Raw genomic sequence first — 13,492 nt, forward strand, 5'->3', positions numbered from 1 at the left:
TAGCAACAGCTATATATTATTATCCTGTAGTTTGAGATTATAATTCATTGTTTAATATTAAGGGCTTAATCAGAGCAGAAATCTTATTTTCCATTTTGATGTTTCAAACAGTGACCACAATAACAAGTTTTGAAATTCAGCTGTTTATGTGTGTGACAGAGTGAGAGAACGAGGGAGGGAAAGCGCACATCTGTCTCTGCATGAGTGAGCCTGTGTGGGTGCAAAAATGGTGCACTCCCTGGGTAACCCCATTCTGCTTAATCTCTGATTCACATCTCGCCTTTATGTCAAAGGTGACGAGTAGCCCAATTTTAATGATCTTGTGGAACCTTACACCACAAACACAAGCTGAACAGTTTCTCATGTCAAATGCCACAATAAGTCAGTGGAAGAATTCTCATCCTTTACTGTAAATAAGAGCAATACCCATTCAAGATCTTACTTAACTAAAAGTAAATATTATCAGCAAAATGTACTTAAAAATATCAAAAGTACTCATTATGCAGCAGAATGGCCTCTTACATGCATTAACATATAAGCAACAGTTTAATGTTGTAGCTGGGTGCTAGAGATCATTTTAATCCATAATAAAGTGAATCCATAAAACTGCATCATATTAAGATGTTTATATATTTTTAATGTAAAATATTAATCTGACAAGGAGCTAATAGAGCTGTCAAATAAATGTAGCAGAATATAAAGTAGCCTACAATATTTCCCTCTGAATTGTAATGAGGTAAAAGTACTTGATTATATCATAGTAAACATACAATTATTGCAGATTTAGATTCATGGATTTCACTGCAATCTTTTTTTCCCCCTTTAACTTTTTGATGTTGTATGAGATACGTTTAGTCTCTGCTTAATCTTTTCATTGATTTGCCCTTGGGAAGCGAGTCCAATCTTCTTTGGATAACTTCTCAGGACTCACCGTATGGTGCAGATTACAGAGTCGCTCCACTTCCCGTAATACACGCCTCCACCGGAGTGACGTAGATCTTCCGAGCGTTCCCTCTCCTAATATGGTAGGGAAGGACACCTCTTTCCGGAATGATGTCATGCTGCCCCAAGTTTGAGAAATCAGAGCGACTGAAAGCAGATTTATAATGAATATCGGCAATTTATGTGTATGTGTATGTATTTTATGATAAATCAATCAGAATAAACCTTCCCTTAGACTATCATCAACTTTTTCCATTTGTTTATCATTTCGTTGTTAATAATATTATTATAATATTGAATTGGACTGATGCAATTTCATTTATTTATGCCCTATTAAGATTTTTTTTAAAAAATAGACAGTTGAATAGCTGCATTTATTCTACACAGCACATTATGGAAATCTTCCATGTGGATTTAGGCTATATTAAAATATTAATAAGAAGAAAAGAAAAAAGAAAGAAAAGGCCAAACAGCAAGGCTACATAGACGTAATGGGCCGATGAAGTAGATGAAAATTTCGCTTCACTTTTAAGATACATTGTGTATCAAAGTCAGACTCAAAACTATCCAACAAGCCTTCATAGTTAACATCAGTTTTTTTCTTTCTTTCTTTGCTTGAAATCGTGACAGATCTGTTTGGATCCATGCTCAGAGAAACAACTGATGAGCCAATGTAAACTACAGTGAGAGACTTTAAGAAAAGCAACAACAGTTCATCTGTCAGGTCTATGTCGCCATCTAGTGTTTCATTATAAGCAGCACCCACTGTATGCAATATGTGACCTGCCCCATCACATTCATCAGCTGTAGTTAATATTTACATGAAATTTCCTGACTTTCAAGTTTTTACTTCATAAATTTGAGGTATATTTACACAATTGAAGATGTGACCAAAACAGTGAATAAAACTAAACTGCATTTATTTACTAAACTAGTCATAACTGAAAATACTGGGCTGTGTTTCAAACATTTATCGAGATTAGAAAATAGTATCAGTATCAGCTATAGTTGTTGTCTTGTGTCAGTCGCTGTATTTAAAGACCTGTCAGTGATTTTTAGGGATAACAGATTCCAATCTTCTGTTTTGATTTGTGGTGGTGAAACTATTCTTTTGTCGTTCTTTTCGTTACTTTTAAACTTTTTCAGAGAGGTGTTTACAGCATACTCATTGAAGGTGCACTATATCATATGACTTGTTGGTATAGCTATATGATAATATGATATATCCACAACACAATCTCCCACAAAACCACAGTGGGTCATTTAAATTGTTTGGTTAATCCTCAGTGTTATTTATTACAGCCTATGTTTATTCATTTGTAATATATTGACAGACTTTATTTTTGCAAGTTCTTGTGGGTTTTGTTTCAACACTGTTGTTTCACATGTTGGGGCTTTCTTTATTTACAACAGGCCAGGAAGTAATGTTGAATAACTAAATGATGCAATAACATGAAGGATTTTGTGATTTTCCTTTTGTTATGTCAGATCATTGATACCTCATCAGTGGTTCTCAAACTTTTTCACATCGAGGACCCCTAAACTGACACAAATTAGACCACGGACCCCCATCTGATAAGATTTTTGCTTTTATTAGATGTTTTATTAGAGAAAGTGTATGAAACCCATGACCTAAATAGTCATATATTCTGCCATTGTGTTACTTATGGATGAAATTAGAGTGAAAATAAAGTATTCCCCTTTTTGCTGGGGACCCCCTCAATGACTCATGGGGGTCCCCGGACCTCACTTTGAGAACCACTGCCTTAGATGTCATACCTCAACTTTAAATCTTCCACAGTGTTGTGGTTACAATGTTTTACAGTGTTATAGTGTCAACACCTGAGAACAAAGAGAGGTTTTGTCTAATAACTTCAGGCAGGCCTGTGTGTGTGTGGATCCCGAGCTCTACACCCCAATTTACAGAATTGGCCTGTGTCAGTAAGCGAACTGGGTCTGTCAGCTGAAACACAATCACTTAGCTTGGATCAATACTAGCACTAATGGAATTTACCTTGAGGTACTGGGAACTAGCAGCTCTTGCAACATGTTGCAACATGTTTTATTGTTTGAGCTCCTTACATGGCACACCCACTTTTTTCTGTCACACACTTCCAAGAACACAGAGACAATGTTGCTTCATTTTATCTGGTTTATTTTCTTAAATATTGATTAGTTTCTGAAGTGCTCAGAAAACAAACATAAAAAAATTATACAGTATCCTTATTACAAATGGTAAACATAAGTACTCCAAGTTGATCTTATATACATATAACAATGAGTGAAACCCCATTACACAACTTTAGAAAAAAACAAGTAAATCTTGAAGCTTTTCTAACTTAATTTCTTACAATAAGAAAAAGTACGTTGTACTGTAACTCAGAAGTCAGGCAGCTTTTGTTACAACTTTTCAGCCGCTTAAAGTTGGCCAACACGCCCAAGTTTGAGGCCATTATGGCTACAGCAAGAAAAGTCTCTATTGCAAGTTCATAAATCCTCTAATACTGAATTCTCCTTTGATGGTCATGACAAGGTCCATGCAGAGCTGGATGTAAATCAAGAAAACTTCAGTCCTGTCCAGTTCTGTAAAAACAGCACGAAACAGAAACAGAAAGGTATCCTGCTTGTTGCCATGCCCCCTCTGGTTCATGGCTACTGTCACTGTCCCGAGCCCCTCTCTTGGGACGCGCCACCGGGGAGCCCGTGGCACTCAGGAACTTTTGTGCGGCCCCGGGTCCTGCCAGTGTCGCGCCACATCATCCCAAATCCCGTCACGATTTTGGGAGATACAGCCACTCACTATCACAGGAAGCGTCCGTCTCGTTCAACTACAGTCTTTTCTCTCTCCGCCGCCTCTGACACCTCAGAAGGTCTGGAGCTGCTGCGTTAACATGAGCTGGCACCCGCTGTTGACGTGGTTCATCACCTTCTGCTTCAGCTGGGCCACCTGCTCGCGCAACATGTTAGCGGTGGACGCGAGCTCGGAGTTCTGGGACTTGAGGGTCTTGACTTTGTCCTCCAGCCTCGAGATCCTCTCCAGCTTCCTCTTCCGGCATTTGGAGGCAGCGATGCGGTTCCTCATCCGCTTTCTCTCGGCCTTGATGCGCTCCTGGCTCTCCATGTCAATTGGGGAGAGAGGAGGGGTCTCCCCCGGCATCTCGGGCACGGTCTGCGGCTCCTCTTTGAGCGCCGTGAGCCGGGGGAGTTGGGCGGAGGAGGGCTGCCCGTAGATGGGGAGCTGTGGCGGGGCAGCAGGGAAGGACATAGTCGGGGCTGAAGTGGTGTAACTCGGTGCCGAGACGGTGCTGATGGCCGGGTTGAAAGTGTTCAAGTCCTCATAAACCGGCGAGTCAGAGCGCATGGTTGCGTTGTTGTTGTACACGGTGGCACCGGCAACGGAGGAAACAGGCGGCAGGGCAGTGTTGACACCGGTCTGGGCAGCTGAGGTGACACTGGCGTTAGTTGTGCCGGGCATGTGCTGGTGGTGGAGCTCGGCCAGGGCTCGGACGAAGCCCTCCGCGAATCCCTCCTGCTCGTCTGTGACATTCTTGGGGCACAGGAACTGGGTCGGGGTCGGCGTGGTGGTGATGAGCCCGTTGCTGGACTGGATGATGAGCCGCTCCAGCTCCGGGGATGCCAGCTTCAGTAAGCCCACATCGGGAGAGGTGAGGATGTCGCTGGCTTTGGGCCGGAGGTGAGGTTTCAGAGTGCCCGTCGGGTCGGACAGGTTCAGTGTCATGTTGTGTTTCAGCGCTTTGGGGTTGCTGTATCCGTAGCCGGCGTTGTCGTGCTGGGAGAAAGCGTTGAGTGAGTCGTCATAGAAAGTAGTTTCCATCTTGGTATACATAGAAGACAAAACAAAAACAATAGCTACAAAGTCTTCTATAAAACAACTTTTCGTCCCTTCTCTTCCTCCTGGTTATCAGCTGAAGGAGAAAACACTGGTTTCCAAACGTCCTCTCTGTGCGTAAAAAACTTCCAAACTTTGAGTGCGCACTTTTCTTGACACATGAATCAGGACTTACTTCTTTCAGCCAGCGATGGTCGTTCAGATGTAACAGTTCAGAAAGCTTTAGTCACAGTATCCAGACTTGTATTGAGTCTAACTCTTCTCTTCAAGGCAGCAGCAGTAACTGCGGTGCCTCCTCTGCCTCTGTGGATGTGTATATACTCTGAGTTGTACAGCATGGACGCAAACCTTATCTGCTACCACTGCTAAAAATAGCCATGATGTCATGGTGGGGCTCTCCCATTGGCTGGAGGGCGTGACGCGGGGCGGGGCCCAGCCCTTCAGATAACGCGCGTTGCCTAGGCGACCACCCAGAAGATTCTTAATCTCGCGGTGGATTGTGGGATGAGGTAATGCTGTAAGGAGAGGAGAGCGTAAGCGCGGTGCATTGTGGGATGACGTATTGTTTTTGAATATCTGGTTGCCCGCTTTACTGTCAGTGGCGGGACAGCTAGTGAGGATACAGCACCGCTTTCTCACCGATTATTCTGTTATGAAGCAGCCTACGTTTAATCTATCTGTTAGTAAACCTTTATTCATTACACTTTTACTATTTAATAACACTTTTGTGCGCAAATAACGCTTTAAATTAACCCGAAGAGGTAATTTAAAGAGTTGTTGAAAGGTCTGTTCTATTCTATGTTTTAAAAATGATTGGGCTTTAAAATAATATATCACAATAACAGCACATTTTAATAAGAAAATTCTGTTCTATTCTGCCATTCAAGATGACTAACACTCACAATTGTTGTGGGCCTACAGTAAAATACAAAATTATATTTTATCTTTTCCTGTAGTTAATGTATAGTTTATCTGGATTCAAAATGGTCATAGTATGATATATATTACTCTGTTGTATACAGTGAAAATGACACCATCAACTCTCTCTTCTCCTCTCCTCGCCTCCTCTCCTCTCTCTCCTCTCCTGTCTTCCTCTCCTCTCCTCTCCTCCCCTCTCTCCCCTCTCATCTCCTCTGTTTCTCTTTTCTTCTCTTCTCACTACCACATGTAGGCTATACAAAATGATCAGGCATATAACAGTAACAGTAAACAAAAATCTTTTCAATTCTTTTCTGTTTTGCCAATCAAGTTTATTCACCTTTATCCAGCTCAAAATACCCATATCATTATTATTATTATTATTATTATCATTATTATTATTATTATTATTATTATTATTATTATTATTATTATTATTATTATTATTTGTTTTATCTCTTAAAACAGAATGGGACATGGGTCAATAGCGAGTCCTTTTTTGGTAAACTACAGTCTCACCAGTGATGCATCCTTCCATACTTAATGTCCATTTACAATGTTTGTTCACAACATGCAAGGTTGAGTAGTGTAAAAAACAAAAAAGTGTGTAAAAAAACAAAAAAAGAATTAAAATGGAGCTATATTATGATATATGATATGATATGATACAAGTAAATGAAAATGAACCCCACAAATATCTATTCTGTTCTCTACTGCAGCTAAATCTGAGCTCTAATTTCTGTGGGTTAGAACTGGAGAAAGTCATGAGCTCAAAAAAACATGGAAAAAGTGAATGAAAACAGTTACGTGAAAACAAATAAGATTTTTTCCATGTGTGTGTGCACTCACAGTGGAAAGTGTTCAGACTGTCATTTTTGCTTCACGGTCTGGGATGTCACGGTGGTCTCTGGTTGGTGGTCTCATATAAATTGTCCTTAATAGCACCGCATACACAAAACACTCCCCACTTGGCTTTCACTATACTGTTTATGCTGAAGAAGTTAGAATTTGACACTCAGGCAGGTTAATAAAAACACAGACATATTTACCAGGAAATGCATTAAAGCTCCGTTTTTTACCTGAAATGCGGAGCCAAGTCCATCACATTGAGTCAAGTACTTTGGTAACAACCTGTCTTTCCTTCCCTTGAGATTTCAAAGCATTTGAGTATTACAGTAATAGAGACATATTATACCACACATCTCAAAAGCTACACTTAAAACTTTTTTATTTCTTCTGCAACTACAAACTACTGTTAAAAAAGGAAAAGAAAAAAAAAGATGTCCAGACGTATGTTCCCCCTCATAAAGAACAAGTACATTTCCTATTATCCATGTCAGGGTGTGTAATTAGTGTAGTGCAGTCCATTGTCCCTTGGCCCTTGATCAGAAATCACTGCTGGTTTAATGGCAGGAGGTTAACTGGTGTGTCTTACGTGTTCCCCTCTAGTTCTTCACACTCCCACTGTCTGGGTCATCTTCTGCCCTGCCAGCTTTACTGCTCACTATCTCCAGCACACCATGTCTAAATATGTCCCCCCTGTGTGACAAGTAAATCAGTCCCCTGGCGCTGGCTGGCTCAGAAAGGCACCTAAGGAGGATGAACTGGATCATAAAACACCGCCATAGTCTGACTTTTTATGGCTACTGATATTGTCTTTATGTACTGTTGTATATGTCAAACTGTGGCAATCAATAAAGTCGGATAGAATCTGATCTAATCGGTTGACTTAACTGATCTTGTGTGGGTTCTTTTTTTTAATTTAAATGCTTGAGAAAAGATCGCTTTGTTATACAGTCAATGCGAGGGTAAGGTTAAGGAGAGTCTGTATGGTAAAAACTCCGCCCAGTGCTCTTTTCAAATATTTTTTCCTTAATTTATTTCTCCTTTTTAACAGATGAACATTTGGACAAACTTATAAAGTATTTCTTATTCTTTCAGTTTCAGTTGGTTTCATTCACTTTGTCGTAGTTTTATAACTATCACTCGAGGGGTGAAAGGAAAAGGAAGCGGAATAAGGACAAGTAGTTTTGATGCTTATCCACTGGCACATTGTGAAATATTTATCTACTCTAGCTCATTCATCTATTCATGACTGCTTTTCTTCTGAATTAAAGCACATGAAAGAATCATAGGTAGGTGGTCTGGTGCCCACCACCTGACAGCAGGGATCCTCATGTATGATTTCATCCATTGTACCAAATACACAAACTAAATTAAGGTAAAACATATGATGTCATTTAAAGTTATTATCTCATTTAAATTAAAGCTCTTTCCAGTGCCATGTCCCATGGCAAGAGACAGACCTTGGTAGATTCTGTTTTATATACTTTCAAATAGTGTTTAATGCAGAACCCTTAAATGTTTCAATATGGCTGGAGCGCTGGATGAATTGGGTCTGCTTTTTTTCCCTGGTCGCCATGCGTAAAGTTATAAAGAGGGTAACCACACAGCGTGGTAGCTTGCCAAAGTCATTTTCTTTGTAAGAATGTATGGGAGAATTAGCAGCGAGGAACCCTACTGTTTAAGTGACTATTCAACATGGAGTAAAGATATCTTGCTGCTGCATTGGTTCAGGGCCTGGACATTTGGTCACTTGTGGTCACAAACTGTACTTACTCAGTATTGTCCTCATATATTGTTGGATAGATACAGCTAGAGGCTAAGAGGGGTACATGTATTTCAAGCTAAATTAACAATGTGAGAATTTGTGTGTTCATTGTCAAGAATAAATGATTTAAAGGCTCTAAATCAGGCAGCAGACCATATTTAACAGACTTTAGCTGGTTTACTGTCACCAGTTATACTGGGACTCTTTTGTGAATACCTCTGATTAGTGGAAATAGTGACTCTGCTCTTATTGAATTATTTCTAGTTGGTTTAGGAAATTGTTTGAATGTACTTGATTATAAAAATTTGAGGTGCTTGCACTTGAGTATTTCCATTTTATGTTACTTATGTTACTTATTATTTTCCTACTTCCCTACAGTTCAGAGGGAAATATTCTTACTGCACTATATTTAATACACAGCTCCAGTAACTTGAAGAAAATGAAGATTTTACATAAAAAATATATAAGCGTAGAGAATATAATGAATTGTGAAAGATTAAACTATCCAAAATGTATGTATGTATGTATGTGAATTTCTTAAATTAGCTCCTCACACATTAATTAATTAATTCATAATAATAACCCAACAATAAAATATATAATAATATACCAGTCACAGAGCCTTTTTCTGCAATGAATACTTTTACTTTCTGATACTTTAATTACTTAGTAAAAAACATAATTTTACTTACGTTCTATTTGTATCCTGCTTGTAATGAAGTATTTTCACACTGCTGCCATATTGCTACTTTTATTTAAATGAAGGACCTGAATATTTCCTCCATTGCCGGTGGCAAAAGAAAGCTGAATAGTATAATTTAGTATTAATATATACAGCACTCTCTCTCAGCATTATAATGATAATATGGCTCAAGCTGCATTTAAGACATGCATCTGTTTCCTACTTACATCATTTGGTAGAAGCCATTCATCAACTAAAATCCTACTGAGACTGCATGGAGCTGATTAGCAGATGTTGACTGAGGAATGAATATAAGTGTCTGACAATGTTGATAGTGTGCAGCTGTCCACACTAAGACTTCCAGGATGTTCACTTGTAAAAACATCTGACACCATGTAAAGGTGAACAGACCCCAAAAAGTTACAAGAAAAATATTCATAACCTAAAGCTGCCTCAAGTGCAACTGTTTTGACTTCACACACCCATATTTTAAATTCACATTTACAACAACGTTTTTTTTAATTGCATTTTTTTTTCAACTACACAATGGGTGGTTACTATTTTTTTCACTTTCCTTTCTGTGTATCTCTTTGTTTTATTTCCAAGATTAAGCATCAACACACTCTCACACAAACTCACCATGTTTTACAAGCACTGTGTTCCTGCTCAGCTGCATCCTGACCTGCACTGATTTGTTCCTGTGAGTTTTCTAGTCTTCAGTCTTTCCTCCCATCAACCCCTGCCTCTCGCTGAACTTTTTTTCTTATCATTAACCTCTCTCTCTCTCCTAGCTCTCACCTCTTTCACTCCCTCCATCCTGAAATTACCTCTGCACTATTTTCCCTCCTGGACTGAATCCCAAATGTCTTCCATTTGTATCCCCCCACACATTTTGCTTTTCTCTTATCTTTCTCCTCCTCCCTCTCTCCCTCTCTCTCTCATCCCTCTCCCTCTCATCTTACTCATATCAGTGGCCGTCCAGGCAGCAGGATTTCCCCTGTGATGGAAACAGGCTGTGGCCTGGTTGTATTGTTTCAGCAGTTCTTTTCAGTAAAATCTCAGAGTGCTCTCTGTGTTTGTGTTGGTATTGTTAAAAGTTAAACCACTGGCCAAAGCACTGTGCAGTACAAAGGACAAGCACAAATGTAAAGCCAATGAAAAAAAAAAGGTTTTTACGTCAAACTGAGCATCCCTTGAGGTTTGCAGGGTGAGTGAGAGACAGGGAGACAGACTGTTGAAGCTTTTGAGACAGTTCACAGTCACAATGGTCTTACCCTGTGAGAACAATTGTTGTTTCAGCTGTTATTCGAAGGGAAAAAAGCTCTGGACTGCATAGATTGTGTGTTGGACTGGCCTGTAAGCAAGCTTGCACATGTGATGTGTGTATGTGTGTACATGTCTGGGTCTGCTTTTACCGTATGTGCATGAATGTGTGCATGAATCTGTCAGTGCGTGAGGACATGAAGGAGGAGTGTCATTGCACAAATATTTAGAAGAAGATTCCCAAGCAGGGGTACTTGTAAGGGATACCTCTGCAGCTGCCAGGAGGTACATGGAAAGATTATGGAGTAGCTCAACTATTTTGATAAAACACAAATTATGATTTTAATAATACATATATTCACATATTGAGTCAGTTATAACATCACATGTTGGTATAAGAGTGCTTGAGGACTAGTTAGCAGATGAGCAGAGAAATTGAAACACCTAAAAGTAACTTCATAAAATAGTTCAAAGCTTCCAATAATGGTTGAATGATTAAAATTGATAGCTAAAAGTAATGAATACATTGTTAAAACAGCAAAAAGTTATGGATGAATAGTAGATACTTGGTTGTAATGAATAACAGATAGCTAAAAGTTTGCTATAGTATGAATGCAAACTTAACCAAACAGGCAAATACATCCACTAATATATTTACTTTTATATTATTAAAATCTAAATAATAACCATTTTAAAATGTATTAAAATAAAAACATTTGTAACTTGACATGAGGTCATCAGACAGGGCTCTGACAATAAAAGGTTGGGAACCAGTATAGAGATCATACCCTCACACAGTGAGATGTGAGAGGAGAATATGTAGCCTGTAGTTGGATTTAGGCTCCAGATAGACAATGATGCATCTTTCCATAACAATCTTTCAATATGTTTTTTTCTGTCAAATTTGATTTTCCTTTTTGTTCCTCTTCTCTTCATCCCTATCCTACAACACATATTTCATTCTCCCCTATTGCCTCCTTTTTTTTAATTAATTTTCCCTGAATTATAAGTAACATACACACACGCACCTATCCTCACACATATCCACTTACACATTAATAAGTGGGTCATTATAAAAAATGGTTACGGCAGCCATTTTTATAATGAAAAAGGAAAGACGCAGCTAAATGACGAATGTCCCGCTTTGCCTTCTGGATTTACGACATAGTATGAAGACAAGAATCACTGTGTTTGATTATTACTTGTGCACACACAGCTACACATGCACTGACACACACTCAAACAGAGGATCTCCCTGACTGATGTCTCATTGTTCCGCCCTTCAGTGAGTGTAGAATGAGTGTTTGATGTGTGACAGGGGTTTTTCAGGCGCTGTTTTAATTAATTTGCCCATAAAATGAACCATGATTCCCTGCAGCCTCACTGGCACCCTCAGCCACAAAAGACTTTATTAGCTTTGACAATTAATCGTTGCTAACTACCCGGACTAATCACATCTTAGATTTATTGGTCAGAATCATATGGAGTATCGATTGACTCTCCCTCATTTTGACCCTTTCAGCACACTGTAACTCACTCGGGCAAGTGTACAATGACATCATTGGGTAAGGGTGGGCACACTGCAGGTTCTTTGACTTTACCTTAAGGCTTTAAAAAAACCATGGGTAAGACAAGGGAACAACTTCTTCCAGTTGAAGGTTGAAGTTTAAGTTACATAGACATGGATTTGTATGTTCGTGGGGGTGTTTGTCTGCAAGCATTTTATTTGTTGTCTCAGAGTAATTTAATCTATGAGAGTGAGTCTGGGCCTCATTATGTAAATGAAATAACCTCATCTAAAAAGACAGGCAGAGTGAGCCACAGCAGGACTCACTCACACACACACACACACACACACACACGTGAACACTCAGAAGCACACAGAAGCACTCACACACACACAGACAGGCAAAGTAAATGGCCTTTTTTACACTGCATAGAAGGGTTTGCGAACATGTGCAGTGCCCGCATGTGTGTGTGTGTGTGTGTGTGTAGACTCAGCGACCTGTATGAGTCCTCAGCTGGCTCTGTTCAGCTTGTAACAGGGAGGTGAGTGTGTGAGTGTGTCACCAGGGAGAATGATCGATAGCTATTAAAACCCACCAGTGCCTTGGTCCAGATGGAGCACTATTTGTGTGTGTCTGTGTGTGTGTGTCTGTGTGTGTGTGTCTGTTTAGTCACGATCAAGCACTGTTTGTACAGGTGGGACACTATATGGCAGCAATGCTAACCTGTTCCACTCCATTTACCTCTGCAAGCTGGGGAACCTTACCAACCGCATGAGGTGTGTGTGTGTGTGTGTTTTTGTTTTAGTATGTATGGGGCTACATGTGTGTTTTTATGTTGTTTGTGTGTGTGTGTGTGTGTGTGTGTGTGTGTGTGTGTGTTGTGGTTGTGTGCACAACTGTGACTGGGAGGTTGTCAGCGTGTGTTTGGACTTGCTGGTTATTCTAGCCTGGCTTTTCAGAGGCAATAAAAAAGTAACGGGAGAAGAAGAAGGAGGGAGGCAGAGGAGGAGGAGGAGGAGGAAGAGAGTGACAAGACTGAGCGATTGTTTTTTGACTGTTTGCCTGAGAGACTGAAAGAAGGAAGAATGGAAGTTTGTTCTTTTTCATTTACTGAAGAGGAGAGAATATAAATACAGGCTTCCAAGAGAGACAGAGGGAGAGGCCCAGTGAATATTTTACTTAAATTATATTAAGACTTTATTGGATATATGATAAGTATAAGTGAACCTGATCTTGCAGAAAGCAGTCCTATGAAACAAGAGACATGCAACTGTAAAAAAAATCTCCTGACTCCTCTCTCTCTCTCTCTCTCTCTCTCTCTCTCTCTCTTCTCTTTCTTGCTCTCTCTATCTCTACACACGCCAACACATCAACACACAGAGATCATCCAAACCACCCTCCTTTGAGACAGCTATGAAACCTGATCACAGATCAATATTGAGTGGTGTTATGGTTGTAGGGGAGGGGGCTCAGATGTGGATGGTTGTTTAGCTGTTAGATGCTGAAGGATTTTATACCACTTTATACTGTACCAACACCATAGAGAATACTTTTTTTCTGATTGGCTGGCAGTTGTGCATTCAATTAGCATATCAGCACACCTCAAAAAACAGAGCTCAGATCAGGTAAAATCAGTGTTCATGGGAGCCTACATCGCCTGTATCCAAGTAACCACAGCAAATGAAATCCAGTGATGGTTAAACTAACTTATGGTTAAA

At 39.8% G+C, this 13,492-nt stretch overlaps 1 protein-coding gene across 1 annotated transcript; it reads right to left on the bottom strand.

Moving 5' to 3' along the window:
- Nucleotides 1–3,080: 3,080 nt before the first annotated feature.
- On the bottom strand, nt 3,081–5,126 carry jun (Jun proto-oncogene, AP-1 transcription factor subunit). The gene has a single exon (XM_067597461.1). The coding sequence runs from the start codon at nt 4,787–4,789 to the stop codon at nt 3,806–3,808; it is 984 nt and encodes a 327-aa protein (XP_067453562.1). The 5' UTR covers nt 4,790–5,126; the 3' UTR covers nt 3,081–3,805.
- Between the last annotated feature and the right edge of the window lie 8,366 nt (nt 5,127–13,492).

Source organism: Thunnus thynnus, chromosome 8 (genome assembly GCF_963924715.1).
Source record: "Thunnus thynnus chromosome 8, fThuThy2.1, whole genome shotgun sequence".
Taxonomy (NCBI): Eukaryota; Metazoa; Chordata; class Actinopteri; order Scombriformes; family Scombridae; genus Thunnus; species Thunnus thynnus.

Excerpts from the sequence above, each read along its gene's own strand:
- jun (XM_067597461.1), bottom strand. The coding sequence starts at position 4,789 with ATGTATACCAAGATGGAAACTACTTTCTATGACGACTCACTCAACGCT.